The 21,033-nt window shown below is 51.0% G+C and overlaps 1 protein-coding gene across 7 annotated transcripts; it reads right to left on the reverse strand.

Moving 5' to 3' along the window:
• Positions 1-5,761: 5,761 nt before the first annotated feature.
• TPX2 (TPX2 microtubule nucleation factor) lies at positions 5,762-20,947 on the reverse strand. 7 transcript variants are annotated; one of them, XM_074888632.1, is made up of 19 exons: positions 20,840-20,947; positions 20,578-20,737; positions 14,684-14,836; positions 14,314-14,436; positions 13,737-13,857; positions 13,049-13,180; positions 12,519-12,569; positions 12,264-12,374; positions 11,728-11,861; positions 11,274-11,431; positions 10,663-10,834; positions 10,377-10,515; positions 9,625-9,841; positions 9,298-9,396; positions 8,407-8,583; positions 8,120-8,266; positions 7,462-7,573; positions 6,621-6,808; positions 5,762-6,179 (listed from the first exon to the last, which is right to left on the reverse strand). In XM_074888632.1, exons 3-19 carry the CDS (start codon positions 14,784-14,786, stop codon positions 6,069-6,071), a joined length of 2,295 nt encoding a protein of 764 aa, XP_074744733.1. In that variant the 5' UTR covers positions 14,787-14,836; positions 20,578-20,737; positions 20,840-20,947; the 3' UTR covers positions 5,762-6,068. The 7 variants fall into 7 exon arrangements, with proteins under 7 accessions (XP_074744733.1, XP_074744736.1, XP_074744734.1 ...); XM_074888635.1 differs by having other exon boundaries at positions 6,621-6,787; positions 20,578-20,947; XM_074888633.1 differs by lacking the exons at positions 20,578-20,737; positions 20,840-20,947 and adding an exon at positions 19,903-20,566.
• Positions 20,948-21,033: the final 86 nt, after the last annotated feature.

A 21,033-nucleotide genomic window follows, 5' to 3' on the forward strand; every position in this document is an offset into this window, starting at 1 on the left:
CCTCCCTGGCCAGCACTGCCAGGCAAAGGCACTCCAATAATACCAACTATTAAAAACCCAGAACATCCATTTATCATGTCAGGGCAGCAGAAACACCAGCGCAGTGTGGAGGAGGAAGAACTCGGCCCCTTGCCTGCAGCTGGTGCTGCTTTGAGGGGGGACTGGAGAGGCTGCAGCTCCATGACAGGAGACAAAGCAGCGAGAGCAGCTTGTGGCAAGAGAAAAAGAGATGGCAGAGGCTGCTGGGGGTCAGGGAGTTGCCCTGAAGTTGCCCCAGGCATCCTCCTGGCCCCTCTCCCCATTGCTCCTCACTACCCCAGTGGGGTGTGGGCAGGAACACCCTGCTCCCCCCACCGGGGCTCTGCCAGCAGCCGGGGGGGACGGGGCAGCAGCACAGACCCTGAGCTCACAGACCCTGAGCCCGGCTGCTCCCGCCTGGGACTCAACAAGTGGCCAAGCCAAGGCCACCAGTGGCCCAAGAGGATGTACCCTGGCCAGGCAGGGGAAGGGACGGTGCTGCTCCACGTTGCCAAATCCCAGCTCCCAGTGAGCCACCAGCTTCTGTGCACCATGGGCTGGGGTCAGGCTTTGCCCAAGGAGCTGCATGGTTCACACGAGGCCTCGAGAGCAAGCCAGGATGAGGACACGGCCACCCCTAGCCCAGAGGTGCTGCTGTCCTGCCTGCTCTGGCTTTGGGCAGCTCCTGGGGGAACACAAAGGCCCAAGGCATCACGCAGGAGCGAGCAGGCAGCAGGATGGGACTGCAGCCCTCCTCGCTGCTGCAGAGGAGACCGTGAGTGAGCAGTGCAAGGGGAGAAATAAAATATCCGCCCAGAGCCCTTCCCCTGCAGTGGGCAGCAGCCAAGACTGAGGCCGGTACAAGCCTCGCCCATGGGAGAGATGCTGCTTTGGCCTCGGGTGGCGGCTGGGAGCAGGGGAGGGAGCTGGTGCTGCCACGGCTCACAGCCACCACGCAGGGTTTAACCTAAGGAGAAAGGAAAACGCGCAGCTGGAGCTGCCTCCTCCAGAGCCTGGTTAGTCCCGACAGCAAAACTGGCAGCTCCTCAGCAGCTGGGCAGTGGCAGAAGCATCTCGGGCACCCACCACCACCTCAGTGAAGGAGTTTTGTTGGGCCAGGGGCTCCTGAGCAGACACTGGGCTCTCCTGCTCCGGCCCTCACAGCGAGCCCAGCTCCGTGCTGGAGAGCCGCCCTCTCCCCGAGGCAGGACCTGGACTGGGATGAGAACCAAGAGGGATCATGCAGGAGTGGGCACATGGCTCCAACCGGCAGCGTCGATGCAGTTGTGCACGTGCAGAGGTTGAAGCATCACCAACATCCACAGCCCTCAGGGACCGTGGCAGCCGCGCCGCCCGTTCCCAGCATGGCCACCGCTCCATGGCAAGCAGGAGTCCCCCCGACTCGGCCTCCCCAGGGCACGTCAGCAGGAATAACTGGCGAGATGTCGTGCCTCGGGCAGCAGGGACTCTGCCCACCGACTGTCATCACCAACATACAGTTTGGAATTGCCTCTCCCCTCCACCGGCCAAGGGCTGCCAGGCGGCTGGAGGCCACCAATGTCACTTTAGGCACACGCTGCCACCGCTCCGCCAGCCCCGGCTGGAAGGAGCCCATCCGCTCACCAGGCAGGGAAGCAGGAGCCCACACACCCCAGGGGTGCCCTGCAGGCTCCTCGGAGCGGTTGGGGCAGTGGAAGCTGGGATAAAATTCCCCAAGGAGAGCAGGAGGACCTGGCTGGAAGGCGGCCAGCCTTCCCGGGGCGCTGGGAATCTCACACACTCCCTGGGAGCCAGGGCTGGTGTCCAGGTGTGAAGCCTTGGGACAAGGCGAGGAAGCAAAGCTCAGAGCGGGCACTGCGGGGCTGGGGAGCCAGGGAAAGGGTTCTCCAAAGGCCGGGGAGGGGGGGGAAGGATGAGCATCCAAGGTCTGACATCATTACAAGACAAAATTCATTTGTGGGCAAAGGGAAACAAGCTGAAAACAGGCCCCTCGCAAGAAAGGTTTGTAGTATTGAAGGGCAATAGCTGCTGCACACCAGGATTTTGGCTGCCTTGATCCAAAAACCCACACCCCAGGGAGCAGCGCGGTGCTCCAGGTCTCTGCAGAGCACAGAAGCAAACCAACCACCACCAAGCTTTCTCAGGCTGAGGGGTTGGGGTTTTTTTTTTTTCTCCTCCCCATTCAGGAACTTAAGCCAGAGTCCACGTTGGCTGCAGCTGGAAAACAGCCTGTCCTGGGGATATCTGGCACAGGCTCAAGCACGCCCGTTCCCTAGCTACACGGTTGTCACAACTTCGGCAGCACACTTTAACCTTTATGCTTTTCACGGGTAAGGCCGGCTCTCTGCGCAGCCCAGCCCTGCCCGTTCTCCAGGAAACCCTACACCCCGTCTAAATCGAGTGGCAGGGCAGGCGAGAACAACCTCCCCGCCTGAATCCTGGCCCTGCCGCTGTGCCACAAGCCAGCCAGCCTGCCCGGCCCAGCCAGGACCAACCCAGGCACGTGGCAGCAGCTCAACCGCTTCCATCAGCGCCCAGGACTTCCCCAGATGAGCTGCCATCATGCCGTGACTGGTCCCATCGAGGTGATGGGGAAAGACAAGGAAAAAAAAAATCCCAACATCATCAAAAGAGCTTCCAGAGCTACGCGCGGCAGCTCGAGGACAGCAAGGTGGCTGCTAGCAGTGACACCAGGGAGCAGGATGGGGAGCACCGGGACCTGCCCACACACAGGTTGTCCTCACCAGCTTCGTGCCAGGCAGCCGACAAGGTATCCCAGCAGAGAGGAAGTGAGAACCAAAGCCGTGGCTTTGAGCATCATAAGAATCTCATTCACCAACTAATAAGATCTTGCAATTCTCAGCTACCCTTCAAGATAAAAGTCCAGGAAAACATTGGCTGCCTTTTAGTTCCAGCTCTAGTCCGAGTTCAGCAAATTACTTTGGTGACAACTCATCTAGAAAAGCCTCAGAGGAAGCTTTTGTACCCAGCTCCAGCTCTCCCTGGTCACCCCCCTCCCTCCAGCCCTGCCTGCTCTCAAGGCACGCTCAGAAAGGTGGTGAGTTTTGAGTTCCTGAACACAAGAATGTTCCCACAAAATCCACACAGCAAGAATATAGATTTTTACATCAGTTTGTCAACCTACCCCAACTGTGAAGGCATGTGCTGAAAACAGCCCTTGGTTAAATCCCGGCCTCCTGCTCCAGGCCTGTAACTTTATTCTCCCACTTCTACTCTACTGGAACTGGGGAAGAAAAAAAAATAATAAAAAAATAAAAATCACCTGCTTGTTTCCCTGGTGAAGCCTTAGCTGAAGCCCCATTCAGCTCCTCCAGGACACCCATCTCACACATTTTCTGCCCTAGAGCAGATTTTCCAGCATATCACCCCTTTCCTAACAAAGAGGGCAGGTTACACCACCACCCCCCCCCACCCCGCCCCGAGAATGCGCTGCAGGACTCCAGAGCTCTGCCAAACACCGACACCCTCGTGGGGCATGGCAGCCCCAGGCTCCCTTTCACTGAGTTTGCAGCATATGAGGAAGAGAAGGGGCCGTGTTTGTGGTAAGAGGTAATATCTTTTATTAGAGCCCATGATACCGCTGGGAAAAAACCTGACAAGCTGTCAGGCACACAAACCCTTCGTCGGGCTGAAGCAGAGCCCATGTAGGGCTGTCACGGGAATCCAGTCGCTCCATCCTTCAGGGATCGATATCTGCTGCAGCTCAGCAGCCTTGTTATCTCGCTGGCCTCCACATTCTCCTGCAGCTCATCACCGCTCAGGCTTTCCCCTGACGCCCCGTAAATATTTGCCGCTCCTGCTGCCCGCACGCTGCCCGCCCCAGAGGGGCCGCACTCGAGACACTTCCAAGTTCCTCTTGCTCCAGTCATTCCTGGGAATTGCACCTCAGCTGAGCTGCCAACCTGCAACAAGGGTTTCTTTGGCCAGGCTGTTGCTGCCGAGGGTCCCCCGCTACCCTCAGCGACACGGGGCTATGGGCACAGTCAGCCGCAGGACGCTGGGGCCGTCCCCAAGGACTGGGTCACCCTTTTGGTCCCAGTTCTGCCACAGCCACGCAAAGGTCCTCAAAAGGAAGGAAAAGCTGAAGCTTTGGCAAAAAGGAGCCCTTGTTCTCCAGTTCCTCAGTTACTAACTGCACAATACCTTTATTTTTATTTTTCTAAACAATCCTCACGTTTCAGTGGGGGTGACTCTGCCTTTGTTTCAGTCCAAGCAGAGCAGCAGTTTGATGCTGGTGCTCTTCCAGGTGCCACAGTTCAGCACACCCTTACAAAACGCTTCCTCACTGCTGCCTGCAGCTGCTGTTCCGCTACGATAGCCCTGGAGCACTGCAATTTCAGGAGAATTCCTGCAGAAACATCACCCTCAGGTACAATAAATGTTCATCTTTGAATTTAGCTCTCCAAGGACTTTCTGCCTCTGTCACTTTTCTCAGATCAGGAGTAAAACACGAGCAATTGCTTGATACGCTTTGGCCAGGGTGAGACAGTCCCTCTCACCATACCCCTCGGCTGGAGTCCAACACAAGTTTGAACTCCCCTTCTTCACCCAAATGAAAATCTGAATAAAAGGCCACACGCTCTAGGAATCCTTCTCCAATGGTATCCAAATTCAGAGGAAATTAAAGCAAATGCTTGCCATAACCCCCAAACAAGCAACGGTTTGTCTCACCTGAACACCTTAATTCCAAGTTTTCCATTTCCCTCCGTTGAGAGCAGCACAACAGCTGAGAGCAGCCCAGCTGAGCCCAGTTCCCTCAAGCAATAAAGGTAAGAAACCCATAAACATGGGAGAGGCGAAGCCTCCACGTCATTGCAGCCAGGAGAAGCCAAACCAGCCCCAAGAGCTTTTTTCATTTCCAAACTTGAACTAGAGCACTTGTTCCTCATTCTTTCTGCCAAGGGCCTCACACCAGCCTCTTTGTGCCAGTCCTTTTTTGGCTCAGGAAACAGCACCACAGGATCACCTGGGTTAGCAGAAGGGGACAGCAACACGGCAGCGGGCAGCAGCGGTGCCTGAGCCATCATTAGGGTGTAGCTGTATCCCTAAACCCTTCTGGCCCTCACACAGCCTTTCGGAGTTATCTTTCTGGTTAAGACAAGTCCAAGGAAAGACCTAAAGCACAGTCTGACAAGGTAAGAAATCGTATCTCAGTGCTACGGTTAAGAAATCACGTGACTCCGTAAATTTTAATCTAAATCTGACCACCTCTTGACAATGCTGGAAGTTTTGTCCTCCAGCACATTCGAGCGCGTGGTCTATATTTAGTTCTGCTGGCGGCACTAGGCTGGCTCAGAGACGACGCGTCTCCAGCCAAGAGAACGGCGCTGGCAGGAGCCGGGGAGGCAGCTTATAGCAAGTCGTTTGCCAGTTAAGTGGTTCCTCAAATAGAATGACTTCAGCTATAAAACAGCAGAAGGTTTACTGCTCTAATATACACAGGGAGCTACTTTAAAAAGTGTGGGCAAGATTCGTATTAGCACTCCTCTAAACATCAACAAGAAATGTCAGACCTACAATATGCTGGCTTGCAGAAGCCTCACATTACTTCACACAACTCAAGCTTGATCCAGACTAAAAGCCTAAAAGACAGCTCCTGAAAACCAGCCCTCAGAGGTACAAAGGCAGCTCTTCCCAACACGCTCACCCTGTACGCTCATGGAGGGCCCTTTACCAACAACTCTTCTGCAAAAGGATTCAGCCCACCAGCAAGAGACAGCGATCAGCTTAGGAATTTTTATTTAGTTCAGGTACACAATGTTTGTATACAATATCACAGCCTATAGTTTAGTCTTTAGAGAAGATGTCTAGATGGGAAGCAAGGCCATGGAGACTGTATGGCACTGCCTGGACACCGTGCCTCAGCCACCCGCCTCCAGTGGAGTTAAACTACTCAATGTAACAATAGTGGGACCAAGTGTAGATGTTGAGACTGAGCAGTCACTTAAAAAAACAAACCTGTTTCCTCTCCGACTATCAAGAGAGCAGAGAGGGATGGGATCTCCCTCCTACTATCACGTGGATGCGTATCAGCACCGGAATCTATCCGAGAAGTTGGGAGACTTCGGCATGGTCAGCGGCTGATCGCTGGGCTTCACTTCTACGTTGCGGTATTTGCGTATTGGGTTTGCCTTGTGAACCTGTTAAAAAAAAAATAATCAAGGACAAAATGAAGGAAAACGTTCACAGTTATAATCAAGCTGAAAATTGCAGGCGAGCCGTCGGTGGGATGAAGGCAGGTGTCTGTCTGTCGCACTGCCCAGGGCACTGAGCGAGCCACCAGGAACACGCACGGCACGCCTTGGGGCTGTGGAGTTCCCAAAGACCGTTGTACAGCTCCCAAAAGCAGCCATCTCCGGGTTTTGGTGTGGTTTTTTGGTTGGTTTGGGGGTTTTTTTTGTTTGTTTTGGGTTTTTTTTTTTTTTTAAGACCAGTTGTAAAGTTAATGAGGAGACAGTTTGCAACAGGGAAACTTGAAGAGACAGTCTTATTGCAGCCCAACGCTGACATTAGCTCATTCAGGATATTCACACATCTCTTTGGGTTACTTTACAGCCCCTGTTCAGAAATAGTTCACTTACCATTTCTTGTCTTAGCTTTGCAATTTCTTCCTTTTCATGCTCCTCTTGCCGCTGCCTGAGCCGCTCTTGACACCTCTCCCTTACGGCTTCTATATTTGCCAATCGTTTTTCAAATTCTTGCCGCTCTTTAGCTCTTTTTTCTGTCGCCAGCTCAAAGCTTTCGGGAACTACGGAACCAGAAAGGCTCTCTAAGTTTAGAAATAGAGGAAAGAACGTTGGTGCAAAGACGGCCAGGTAAAGCAGAGTACTAGTGTCAAATGGAAGCCTCCCTCAGGAGCACTTCACCTTGCAAGGGTGGTTAGTAGATACCTCCAGGCCTCAGGAAAAGAGAAAACCTTAGGCCCAAACGTGAGCAGTTAACGCAGACGTTACCCCGACACCAGCGTTCTCACAGGAGGGAGCAAGCACACAATTGTTAGTACAAGCAGGTTTTTGGCTGGTTCTGTACCCTCCGCAGCTTAGTCTACCCTAAGCTGTAGATGCCTTCATCTCATTAGAAACGGGAGGAAGAGCCTGACAGCTGCTGCAGAAATGCCAGCTGCCCCCCCAGGGAGCTCCCTGTGTGCTGTTCACCTTATCCCATGCTGGCACACATCAATCATCCCCCAATTGTGGCACGGCTGTTAAATACAGCTGCCCTGGCAGCACGGGGCAGGGGGGCAGCCGAGAGGAAACTCCCCTGCTCCCCGGGGACACAAGCTGTTAGGGAATTAGTTGATTAAGTGCAAGGCACTAGTGGCTGTGCTGATAAAGAAGAGGCAACAGCCAGTCTAAACATCATTTAATTGCATCAGTTCTGAGTTATCAGCCAAGCCTGTGTAGCAAGTACTTGTAACTCTACCTGATAACAGCTTATTTTCCTTTTTAGGCACAAAAGGCTCCTGGTACACCACTGTGTTGGGACGAGCTTTAAAACACGCCGCCTCTTTCTGTCTTTTCAAGTCTTCTTGAAGCTGCAGGAGAAGGGAGCCCATCGAGTGCCAGGTGTAACAAAGACCACCTCCCTCCACCCAGACCTCAGCACTCCCAACACTGGAAGAGCCAGGTTGGCTTGGATCACTTGCACAGACAATCATATTAAGGCCAAAGAGTTGTGTCACTTGTTGCCTGCCAGTTACTTTTGCCAAAAATAGCCTGAAGAAAGTTTCAGGTGTCCCCTGCAGATTTCACATGAGAAAAGCAGTTTAGAATTTATATGTCAATAAATGCGCAGAGACAGTCAAAGGGATCCAGCTGCACATAGCTGCTGCTTAGAAAATACCCCACAGCTGGTCATGCAGTTGTGGTAATTCCCATCACTTACCAAAAAGGGAGAAAAAAAAACCCCAACCAATCCACCAATCCCTAACCCATAGCACAGCTCTCATGCCAAGGACAGGATAATTCATCGCTCAAACTCAAGATCCTGATTCAACTCAAGCAGAACAACTTTCTGAAGTCAATCACAACTCCACCAGCTGCTTTAAGTCTGGTCACACCCATTATCCTCATCATCCTACCTGCTGTTTCCAGCTCTGGAGCTTGGCAGCTCCCCGTTCATCAACCTGCAGATTGAATGGTTCTGGCTGAGTTGGGTTTTTCACCTTCTTTTCTGGCAGCTTAACACAGTCAAAGTAAGGCAGAGGTAGCGCTTTGAACTTCGGCACCTGAAGGAAACAATTTGAAATATTTCTTGCCCTTTCCTCAAAGGCATGAAGCTTTGGGAGTAACAGCCAACAGCAAGAGGCAAGTCCTGCCACACCCTTTTTGCTTAATGAGTGGAATCCAAGGCAGCTTTTGTTCTTACCTCTTCCTTCTGCAATTCCTCTATTTTTTTCTCTTTTTGAATTTGCCGCTCTTTGTCACGGGCATCAAAAGAGAAGGGGCAAACTTCCACGTGCCTCTGCTCTGGCATTTTAGGTTTGAAGGGCACTCCGTAATGTGGCATAGGGTTCGCTTTGATCACAGGAACCACCTCTTTTTCCTAAAGGGATATTAGTGTTAGGATCTGATACAGCACCAGATTTTTGATTTTTGTAGAAAGACTCCAACTCCTGCCAAACAAAGCCAATGAACACTAGAGTTCCTTTGATAAATACTAGAGTCCCTTTAATAAGGCTCACAACAGCATCAAGCAAACACTCTGGACACTGCAAAAATTAGTAATCCAAAAAGTACCAATTTACAAGCATCCTGAACCCCAGGGAAGTTCTTCCTCCTCCCAAAGCACTCTCAGTTCTTATACTCATCCAAATTAGACTGTAATTTTTTAAAATCCCCCTCACAAGAGGGGAAAGGAGGAAGGACATGATGCATTCTAAATTCTGCTCCCCACCTCTGGGGAATCTAGTGACTGCAGGGAGGTGAAAGGTCAGTTGCAGTATCTGCCCTTCCCAAGAACAGCATGGGGAAGGGCAACGTCCTTTAGAAATCTTCACAGTTTACTTTCCTCATTCATAGCAGCAACACCTCAGAAATCCTAGTCAGTGCGCCCATGTTTAAATGGAGTTATTTCATTTTGTGTGAGAATTCAGTTTATGTAAAATAAGTAGCAGCAACTAGATCGCTAGAAGGGACAGCGCAGAGGAAGAGGAGCACTGGAGGAAGGGGCAAACCGAACCAGACCGTCGCACCCGGCTGGTAGAGGTACAGCAGCCTGGCCCAGCCAGCTTGAGCACAGCCCGTTCACAGCAGTTACCTTTTCTTCATCTCTGCCAGACGTTCGGGTTCTGCTTTTTAAGGTGAAGACTGGAGACTTGGGGACTGTAACAGGAAGCACTTTCTTCTCCGGAACGCCCTGTTCAGAAGAGCCAGAAAGGAGTTACCCAAGCCTAATGCCAAGAAAGAGTGCTACAGAGAAACAGCCCGACCTAGCACAGTTCGTCCTCACTGCAGTTCTTCCCTGATGACAGACAGTGTTTACTGAAGGTTATTAAATACATAATACATCACAGCTACAGACATTTTGAAGCTAATTGCCCCCTCAGTCCTAATCCCCAGGTCTGGGTATTTCTAAACTTCTTACCACAACATCCTCCAGGATTTTCGTTGGACATGGCCTGGAACGGAATTCAAAGTGCTCTTCCTCCTGCTGCTTCTTACTCTCACGCTCTTGAATCCTTTTTTCTACTTCCAACTCAAAGCCAACAGGTTGCGTGAGTTCCTTCACAGGGAGTTTCTTGGGCAGGAGCGGCCCGCCCTCAAAGATTTTGTGATCAAGTTCTCGTGCTTTGAATTTGTACCTACATAGGAAGGACAGAGATAGTCACTGACTTATTGTACGTGACAAGATGCAGCTTCTAGCAAAAGGCTTCTCTCGCAGCATAAGTCAGGTACAGAGGCAGCTGTGCCACACACACACACACGTTACATCATGTGCAGCTCTAGTTAGCAATTCCTCCTCTGCTTTTGAAACAGCAAGACATTAGGGAAAACCTTACGGATTGCTTCCTTGGAAATCCAAAACTTTGTCTACAGGCGAGTTGTGAAGTGTACGCAGGCTGTACTGCTCTACTGGGTTTGCTTTACTGATCATAAGCTGTACTCAACCCAAGATCAGCTCCAAGCACACTTTCTTCAAAATGAATTGACTGCTTTTCACATCCTTATGATCATAGTCATAAGATCACACACAAGCTAAAAGAATCTCAATGTTTTTACACTACTCATGGTTTTACACAAAAAGGGTATTCCTGACAAATGATATTTTGGTATCTGACGGGTATTTTCAGTGTGGTACAATTCCCTCTGGGAGGACTAGAGTAAACCTTTACTTACTGTTGAATTTTCTCAATTTCCTCTGCTTCTAACTCAGCTGTAGTTTTGCAGGTGGTAGGTCTGAAGCGCTGCTTTGTTAGCAGCACTGGTGTTTTAGGGTTTGTAAGCCGAGCCTTCACCAACTTTCCTGGAACTGGGCCTATAAATTCAAGTCACAGAGACCAGCAGTTAAGGGCAAGGCCTGCAGGCACAGACTGTTTGCTCACTAGAGCAGTCAAAGCGTCGTTCTTGCTCTGCCACCGTCTCCTGGACAGTCTCCTGGCTGGAGAGGGCCAGCACTGCTCACCTTCATCAGATTTCCTGCTCCTCAAATGGTAACGGGAGGGTGTGCGTTTTTGGAATGCTTCTACCTGCTCAGCAAGGGACACGTAATCTGATGTGGTTTCTTCGAGTTTTCTTTTGTTTCCCTGGGACAGATTGAAGGGTTTGGGGACAGTGGGTCCCTTCGGCAGGCGCACCTAGAGACAAAACACTGCCGTTATTATGGCCACTTAACACAGGATGCTGCGATGACATTTCCTTCCCCCACTGATTCACAGTATCTGTCCCTTCCCCTTACTGAAAGGATGATAACACTGAACATTAGACATAAGTCCTAACTACCTAAGAACATGCACAAGCCAGTCATATTGGCAAACTGTATGAAGTGGAAGATTAAAGCATGAAGTGTAACGACTGGAAAATATAACATCAAAGGGCCCCTTTTTCCAAAAGGGTCCTTGAGAATCTTGTGGCAACGCAGGCACGCAGTGAGCCAGCAGTTGCATTTGCCCAGCACGTGCCTCTCCTACGGTGACCCTCTCTGCAGGTTGCCAGCAGCATTGTGTGTTGCAAAAGCAGACTGAAGGCGATGTCAAGGATTACTCAGCTGAGTGCTGGCAATATTCAGGTTCTCACCGGAGAAGGAGGATGCTTCCTCAGTACCGCTGCAAAATCCAGTTCCTTGTACTCGTTCCCAGGCTGGCTTTCTGCGTGTTGTTTAATTCTATTCTCTGTGCAGAAGTGGAAGTCAACTGGCTTTGTTACTTGACCAGCAGTTCTCTTCACGGGTTGTCCTAAAGAAAAAGAGCATGTAAGGTCTGGAAGCCTTTTGGGCTGGGGGAGATGGGGGAGAAGGCATTTACTTTCTAGTAACTTGAACAGTTTTTGGGGCACTCATCTATAGCCTTTCAAAACATGACAAAAACCAGTTTCCAGGCAGTTTAGGGGCTGATCGACATTAAAAGCCACCTAATCCTAATACTTATCAGAAAATCTGGAATGTTTGTTTTAAAGGTACTTGTACAGCTCTATGCAGCACTCTCCAGCTGAGCCCAGCACAGCTTCCACTTGTGATTCAGTGAGAGCCCACCTGCTCCAGCAATAGCTGCTTTCAGAGACTCCTCGTTCTTCCTCCGCAGCTCCATAACCTCCCGCTGCAACTGCTGCATCTTTTCCAGCTCCTGCTCCTCTGTACTCTTCAGCTTGCCAGAAAGATTGGTCCTCCTGCAGAAGGATGTTAAAGACTGAGCTACGCCTTCCTGCTTCGCTGGTTCACAGCACGACGTTAGTGCAAAGGAACACGCTCATCTCTGACTTCACTGCAGAAGCATCATTCATTATAAAAGTGTACTCTTTAGAAAAGATCTGTTGGGATTTTGTTTGCTCAAGAAAGCTTGCAGCTAACTGCTATCCTGCATGCCCATTTGCTGTATGCGTGCTTCACCCATTAGCAAAACCAGCTTTTTCCTCAAATTAAAAGCACAGGTTCAGTTGAAGTACATTTCATCCTAATATTGTTGTCCTGATCCAGTGTTTACTAAACGCGATGTCACCACATGCTAAGTAGAAGTTGAGAACCCAAATCAACTGTGATTAGCAAAGACAAGTCACAAGAAAGCTACCTACTTTAACATCGTTGGCGTGGAGGGCATGGTCAGCTTGCTTTTCCCTCTCGCTGGGGAGAGGTCAGGATTCTGGAGGGGCTCACTCTTCATGGGTACTTCTGTCGGCTTCTCTCTGTTGGCAGAACTAAGGTAAGAAGTTGTTACAGCAAACCACTCCAATTAACTGTGCTCTAAGTGACAGATCACCTGCAGCTCTCACCACTGTGCATAACACCCCAACACCCGGTGAGTTTAAGCTATGCCAGACCGGCCTTACCTCACCACGGGCCCAGGCACAGACCGTCTAGTTTTCCCTGGTACCCTACAGCTGCAGAAGGGAAGACGAATTACTGAGTTTTTGGAACTAAGGCTTTTCTTGAGGAGGTAGGTGTGCTGTAGTTCATCGAGGTACAGCAGTGTTCAATTTCCTGCCCTCAAGCTTATCACCGTATGATATCTTAGTGGTTAAGCTAATTTGAGAATTATTTTAGCTGCAACTCTTTCATAGCTTACGACTGCCTGATGACTTCCTGGTGGAGGAGTTAAGCCAAATTTAAAGCTAGCTGACAGACACGGAGTAAGAAGCTTAAGAAACCCAAACTTATTTCATTCACATCCTACCTCCAAATAGAGCGTTTCCTTCAGGACCTACAGCCATTTCTTCTTGTTTGTGAAACCAGTACCAGGAATCAGGTCACCTCCCCCTAACCTTCCTGCGGTAACCCTCTAAGCCAGGTGGAAATTCTTGCCAAAGAAACAGTTGCATCCCCCTTCCCAGCCCCAAACAGAAGGATTTGGATGACATACATTCTCATTTTTTTCAGGGGTGGAACCTCTTCCTTGTTAACCGAGGCATTAGCATTTCTCTCTGCCTTGATTCTAGCTGGCTGTTTGCGTTGCTGGGTTTTTCTCTGCATTGTAGCCTGTCTTCTACCCGTCCTAGAGCAGAACAGAAAGGGCAGGTTAGCTTTCCCACGGCTGAGAAGACACACAGTCCGTGTAACACTTTTTACGTCAGTGCATCGCCTAACTCCAGCATGCCCCCTATGCGAATTGTGCATTTAACACAACAATCCAAACGCAGCATGAATTATTTAAGTTTAACCACCCAGAAACTGAATATTCTTTGGTATATGTGAGCATACAGAGCCCCTCACATTCACATCAAGAATGAGTTCTGCCCAACTCAGGCAGATATAAACAAAGAAACTTTATAAGGCACTTCAGTTTCAGATATCCTCACATTTCAGAAGCTCCTAGTGCTACCAAGCCTCATTTGAGAAGTATGTGAGACACTGCACTACATTTCCAGCCCTAGAGATCATCCCTCCAGCTTCACAAGCAGATCAGCTGTCCCCATACACGATCTCTGTGCTGGAGAACCTCAGACCCACAGGATGGCCCAAGAACAGCCAGAACTGCAGATCCTGAGAGCAAGGACCTGCTTAGTTACACCGTCCTCAATCTCCGTGCAAAAGGAATACAAGTATTTCACCTCTGAGAGGCCTCTGCAGGGGCAGCTGCTCTCCAGGTTGTCAGGGATCCAACAATATTCTGAGGAACTGCACTGGCTTGCACACATTCTGCTCCACCATCCTCTTCACCACGGCTTTCACCTGAGAACAGTGACAAAGGTCAACTCACATACAGAATCACAGAATCATCTAGGTTGGAAAGGACCTTGAAGATCATCCAGTCCAACCTTTAACCTAGCATTGGCAGTTTCCAACTACACCATATCCCTAAGCACTATGTCAACCCTACTCTTAAACACCTCCAGGGATGGGGACTCCACCACCTCCTCGGGCAGCCCATTCCAACGCCTAACAACCCGTTCTGTAAAGAAATGCTTCCCAATATCCAGTCCAAACCTTCCCTGGCGCAACTTGAGGCCATTCCCTCTTGTCTTATCATTCATACATACAAATATAAACAAATATACACAGGCACAGAAGAATGCTAAAGTGAAACGTGAGACCTCACTAGACAACAATACGTGAAGATGGCCCCACAAAAGCCAGTGAAAAGCAGGTAAAATTTATTCTCCCCCGCCCAGTACCATGCCAACTTACTCATTATTTCTTGTGATGTGACAGAAGACAGAATAATATCAGGCTTCGAAAAAGCAGGGCTGTTCTGCGAGACCTTTGCCAGATTTTCTGCAGGAGGGACATTCTCCAGATTGGCTTTTTGGTCTGTGAGGAAAGAGAGACTTTCACTAGACACACCACTTCAGGAATTTTTAACAGTACCTCTGAATCTCATAATGATGCTAACAAATTAATCTGTCAATTCACAGATGACAATCAAAGTTTAAATACAAAACCAAAAAACCCACACACGATGGATGATGCTGTTAACACCACGACTAGGCCCAAAACAAGCATCACACCAAGCCCTCATCCAAAGAGAAAACAATCCAGGGAGTCGGATGCAGCTTACCAAACCAGGAGTCTGCATTGTGCCCATCGTCATCGCTCAGAGTCGCAAAGTTGATGCAAGGGTTTGGGACGTCGAAGGAATAGCGAGATTCTGGGTGAGACATCTTCACCGTCACGCTGTCCCCGTGAGTCCTCCGCTCGCGCTGCTACACTCCTTTAGACAACAAGCATCGGTCACCTCTTGTACCAAACCCCAGCTAAATCATTCTCCACCTCTCTTTCCCCGCATGGTTTCTAGAGACAGGCGCTGGGACAGCCTTTGGTACATTTTCCTGTCATAATTCACAGCCTTTGGACAGAATGCCTCATGAGCAATGCAGTTTTTCATTCTACTGCTGATTGGCAAAACTACGGAGATTTTACCACTGTTGACATTTGCAGGTTCAAAGTTACCAAAAAGATCAAGTTTTGAAGGTTTTCTTTGTACTTGTAGTGCTAGTATTATATTTTTTTAAAAGGAAGTACAAAGCTTTTCCAGAGAGCAACGGATTTGCCCCTCCCTCCCTCACCACGCACAGCAAGGCAGAGTTCTTACCCTTACCAGGGCACAGATTTATGAAGCAAGAGCCTGATGATGAGGTTGACTCCAGAGCACTGCAAAGCGCAGTCTTTCTCCCTCTGAAGGGCTACAAACAAGAGCAAATGACCCAAACATGCTCTTCTATAGAGTAAATTGATTTTCAAAGCAGGAGAAGAGTTCCGTAGAGTGCAAGAAGGGCAGCATAGGGCCCTTGCTACATTCCACGGCACTACCCCGAGGCTGGCCAGGCTATAAACAAACCAAGGAGTGTGACCATGTCAAGAACAGTCCCTGCAGTTAATTAGTGGAGCACTGACAGCAGGAGGAGTCCCTGTGTCAACAGGTGATATTAAACTCAACCCAAGAGGAATAAAGCCAGCAATAAAGTTATAAACCCTTGAATCATAACAAAACCTTTTCGCAAAGGTGTTTTCATGCTTTCATGCTGCCTCGCACAGCTGCAAGGCAAAGCCCATGAGGATGTGTTATAAAACACTCCCAAAGGAAATCACCTGAACTTTGCTTTTATGAGTCCAATCAACTCTAAAGCAGCATATTCTTAATCCACAAAGTCTCAGACCTAAACCATCTGTCTGGGCAGACCACACATCGTTCAACCCAGGCAGTACGCTTCGTAAGAAAATGTTCAAGAGCAAATCAGCAGCCCGCCCTCCCTCCCTCCCTCCCGAAGACGGCTGCACTGAGAAGCCTTCAGCTCCCCAGCACAGAATTGTGATAGTTCAGGGGAAAAACGTCAGTAAAACCATCAGCAACATGACTGGGAAGAAGTTGGGGTAGGACCCAAAGAAGGCAAACAGAAGAATCAGAGCCAAAACCAACTGTAACCAAGCTCAAGACACAGTGGGAATCGAATGCTTTCCTACCGCCCTTAATCAAGATAGAGTTTCTGTCAACACTACCCACTTTTTTAAAAATCAAATGCGTCATCTGCATTCTCCCCTCACCCTCCCCAGTCAGTCCACTGAGTTGGAGCTTTGGGCATCATGTTTCACAGCTACTTGTGTCCACTGCTGCAGTTTCCAGCTTTTTACTGTGTAAAGTCCATATTCTTTCATGGTGTCAGCACCCTCGTCACCACCGAGCCCTTCTCTCTCCACCCCAGACAAAAGTGAACACTCATGAAAAGAAAGGGAGCACATCAATGCTACAGTTTCATACTCCAAATTCCTTCAAAGAGCCAGTGGGGAGGTAAAAGTTATCGTGACTGAGTTCCAGAGGGTCCGTTTCAGTCAGATGAACTCACGGCATCCGCCTTTCAAATCCCTACATATCCTCCGAGTCCTGCGCAGAGCAGGATTTACTGTGAAGCAGCAGCTCACTGAAAGGCATCTCCCTCCTCCACCCCTCGACTCAGCCTGGGGCTGAGCTCCGGTCAGTTCGGAACGTTGTGGTGATTTATGGCTCCGATATGGCCACTGCAACGCTGCTGCAATCGAAACAGGCTCAGCCAAGTCCAGCCCGCAGCCTGCTGCCCGCTCCCGTGAGGCGTTTTGAAACGCCCAGTCATGATTTTGATGGCAGAACTACTATTATCTCAATCTTTTCTTTAAAGTCGGGGGGGGGGGGCAGCAAAATTCTCTCCACTATGGCACTCTTCCACCAGAAGCGAGGCGCAAGAATTTCTCCTCATTAATAGGGACATTACCTAATTAGCAGGCACCGTGTGCATTTACCAGACCACGGCTGCAGGCACGCTGTAATCCTACATGACTCCAGTGTGGGTTTAAAGGGTAACCCCGCTCTCCCCCACATCCATCACCTTCTGTGTCGACACTGGTGCTCGCAGAGCTTCGCCACGAGCCAGCTGGGGAACCCTCACCCCCGTCCTGCAGGATCAGCTTTCACCTGGTTTGCAGGGAGCTGCTCACACCACCGCTGGGGCAAGGAAGGAATCCAGTCCTCTCGCTTTCAAAAATAGCCCAAATTCCTTTGCTAAAAGCGACTGCCTAGCTAAAACATTAACTCTCTTTCTAGGTCCACTCCCCTCACTGACCAGACGTGCCTCACACAGCCACAGCCCCATACGGTTTCGGTACTGACCGGCACAGCCGTATCCACAAAGAGGAACGGACGGCGGGTTTCTCTGCACACCGGGTTTCTTTTGAGTAACTACACTTTGGCACGTTCCAGAAGAGTGCCTTGGCCTGGTTTAGATTAGTTAGCTTTGAAAAAGGATTAAGTTAAATTGGAACAAGCATTCCTATCCCAGAATAAGACTGATCCAACAGCAAGTGCAGTAGGTATTTCAGAATAACTTCACACCTCACTCTAATCCAAATTAGCTTTAAAATTCTGACACGATTCCATCACAGATGTGCTCAGTGTCTTTTTCTCAATGTAGCTGTTAATTTCTTGCCAAAAACATTTAGCCCGGACAAGGCTGGAGAGGAGTAACTCCCAACAAGACCTACACAGTACTGGCCTAGCTGCAGTATGTGAAACTCAGCACCGAGCGCGTCGTAAGGGAGCACTTCGCAATTACGATCTAATCAAAAGGGCCTCTATTTTTAGAGCAGCAGCCCAGCAGGGACTGATGGTTATCGGGCCAGACAACAACAGCATCCACTGCCTGGCACAAAGGACCCTCCCAGCCTTTGTGTCAGAGAGAGGAAGCGGCGTCCCAAGGTGAGAAATTAGAGGTCGGAAGGGTAGAGAATGGAGGAGTTTGGGGGAGCAGCAAGGAACAGACCGAAGGAGGCTGCAGAGAAGATCTGCTCTTTCTTGCCAGCTCGCAGTGTAATTAGATAAACCCCTGGTCAACTTGAGACGACACCTTATCACACAATACACCACCGGAGCTTCACAAGCTACAGATGTTACTTACTCCAAATGCTAACAGGGAAAAGAAGCACCGGATACACAAAAAGGATATTCTGGGTTACAACAGCAGATAAATCTGAAGGCAGTTGACCCACATGCCTCAAAACCCAAGACGGGAAATCAGGAATAAGCCAGAGAAGCTCCTGCAAGGCCGAGGGAGCTGCGCAAAGCGCTGCGGTAATTCCAGTGCCTTCTGCTGGGCATTCAACACCGACTGCCGTCTAAACACAGGACACCGCACTAACCAGGCAACTTGCTTAATTCAGCCTGGCAGCTTCTTTATCATTCTACAAGCCAAAGCTTTCCATCCCTTTTATAAGGATTATAATCCAATAAAGTTCCCAGACGCTTTTCAGCAAACTGTAAATTTCACGTAAAAATGCAGTAAATTGGACCATTACAAAGGGCTGGAAACTGCCTCGCTCTAGGTACGGTCCTGTCATGGCAGCCATGTAGGAAACTACCTCACCACAAAGCTGCCACCTGAACTCCTTCAGCACGATGCCAGCAATCACTAACAGAAGTCATCCTCGCTTTTTCCTGAGCAAAGGTTAAGGGAACACTTTTACAAATTCCAGATCTACAGCTTCTCCTTCCTCTCTGGTGCTCCTCACTCGATGCTCAGGTGTGCTTTTCCACAGCACAGAATCAACACCAAATTCATCATCCCAGGTAGGGAACAGAGGCAACGCTGCTGTGCCATCATAAAATACTCAAATTGGGAGACAAAAGCCTTTAATTCCACGCAGGCAAGAGCTTTGCAGACCACCCCCAGCTGCAGTCATGAGCCTACAGAAAAAGGGGAGTGAGGTGCTGGAGCAGCAGCTTTTCTCTGCTAACGGCCCGGACACGCCTTCCAACAGCCCAGAATAAACAGCCCTGACATCCCACACTCCCTAAGAGATCCCACTAGTTTGAGAAGACATAAAGATGGGACATTCTAAGAAGAGTTGTTCAAGGAAAAACAAATTATTTTTAGCCAGTATAACCTCAGTTTATTGTTAGATTCAATTGAATCTCCTCTAGTTTAAAAAACCCCACTGTATAAAAGGAGCTAACTTAATACCTTTTCTGTTATTTAAGCCAGGTTCTGCCTGGTTTTCCTCCCTCCTTTTCCTAGGAAGGAGGATTTGGTTTGAGAAGAAGTAACATAGCTCCAGAATTAAGATCACACTTCAGGTTTTGAGCAGTGGGTGTGAGCGAACAGTTAATGCCACAGCGCAGCGGGCAGCCTGCTCCAGGCTCTGAGTTGAATTTCATCATGAATACATCGTTTCATCACGTCAGATTTCGTGGTTGTTTGAAGACCCGCAACTCAACACACAACTTTATTTTACTCCCGAGGCAGCTACCCCAGCGTAAGGCTTATTTCAGTACCGGGAACCCATTTTAAAGGAGGGAGCCCCTCGGCACGGCGGCAGCCGCGGGCTGGCCCCAGGCTCCGGCTCCTTCAACCCCACGGACGCAAGAGGTTTGCCATCAGCCCGCGGGGATTCAGGCCCACACCACGGGGCTCCGGCTGGGATCCAGCCCTCCGGCCACCGTGTCAGGACACGGCAAAAGCGGCCCCGGACACGAGATGAGCACCCCGATTCACTTTCCGCCTCCGTTTCCCAGCCGCGCCCTCACGGTGCTGCGAGGGGCCGCGATAACGATACCCGGGGTCGGAGCAGGCCCGCGGCCCAGCCACGTACCCCACAGCCAGAGAGACCCGACCGAATCCCGGGGAAGGGAAGCCCAGGCCGCCATTACCGGACAGCGCCTACCAAGGAAAAAGGAAAGACGAGGGGAAGCCGAGAGGCCTCCCCGCGGCTGGGGGATCGCGCGGTGCCCGGTAACGGCCATCCGGTACCACTCACCTCAGCGCCGCGGCCGCCCTACGCGGCGCCTCCACCCGCCGCCGTTAACGGATTTCAAACCGGACTGGTCGATCCAAACCAACCAATCAAGGCCTAGGGCACGCCCTCGGCGCGTACCGATTGGACGCTCCGCCAAGAGGCCAAAGGGACCCGGATGAGCAGAACCCCGCCCCGCCCTGCCGAGCGCTGCCCGCAAAGGCTGACGGGAAACGTAGTGCCCCAGCGCACAGCACCGCCACCCGCCGGGAAAAAGCAAACCACAACTCCCACAATGCACTGCGCGGGGCGAGCCCGACCAATCAGATGAGGCGCCGCTTTGAGTCTCGTTTGGTGGCGGCCTATCAGTTGCCGGTAGGTGGGTCCCCCGAGCAGGGCCGGGTGCAGGCCGTGCCGCCGGGGCAGGAGCCCACCGGCCGCGGTACCGGGGGTCGATGGAGCGTCTGGCTGGCGGCTGCGAGTAGAGAAGTAGCCGGTTTCCGTCCCTCTGCCGCCACGGGTGTCCTCCATCGAGCACAGGCAGCCCGCCTGCGCTCCCAGAGCCCTGCCTGACTCCTCCTGCTGCCGGCTGTTCCTCCCCGGGTCAGCTCCTCTGTCGGAGTCGGGGAAAGCGCCTCCCCCCTCTCAGTGCGCACCGCCAGTCCCTGCTGTGGGAGCCCTCCTGGCCGCGCCACCTACCCCAAACACCGCGTGGAACTCCCCGCCGCAGCGAGGGCTCTGCTAACGGGGCAGGCCGCTGCCGACGGGCGGGCCGACCCAAGGTGCCACAGCCGCCTTCTACTACCTCGACACTGCCCACATCAGCTCTCCCCCCGCAGCCCGGCCGCATCACTGTGCTCTGTGGAGACACCAAAAAAAAAAAAAATTTTTTTTAAATCACATGTTAAAGCCCGAACTGCTGTGAGGGGAGAGGCGGCCGTGGCAGCGGGCTCTGCCGTACCCATAAGGGACGGAGGCCGCAGCTCCCGGGGCACTGCGCTGCCCACAGACCCGGCGGCGCCGACAGGGGGCACCGGAGCCTCGCGCTCCGCCAGGCACCTCCGCGCACTGGCCGCGGCCGCCCGGCGCAGGCGCCCTCGGCACGCCCCGCCGTTAACGGCCGCTCCCGCGCACGCGCGGCGCTCCCCGCCCAGC

The sequence above is a fragment of the Strix uralensis genome, chromosome 18 (assembly GCF_047716275.1).
Source record: "Strix uralensis isolate ZFMK-TIS-50842 chromosome 18, bStrUra1, whole genome shotgun sequence".
NCBI classification, from domain to species: domain Eukaryota; kingdom Metazoa; phylum Chordata; class Aves; order Strigiformes; family Strigidae; genus Strix; species Strix uralensis.

Bases quoted from the DNA above. Each gene is read 5' to 3' on its own strand.
- TPX2 (XM_074888632.1), bottom strand. From the start codon at position 14,786: ATGTCTCACCCAGAATCTCGCTATTCCTTCGACGTCCCAAACCCTTGC. The intron at 13,858-14,313 runs GTAAGTTGGCAT...CACTGTTCTCAG, and splicing joins CACATCACAAGAAATAATGA to GTGAAAGCCGTGGTGAAGAG. The intron at 8,267-8,406 runs GTAAGAACAAAA...TGTTTCCTTCAG, and splicing joins AGGAATTGCAGAAGGAAGAG to GTGCCGAAGTTCAAAGCGCT.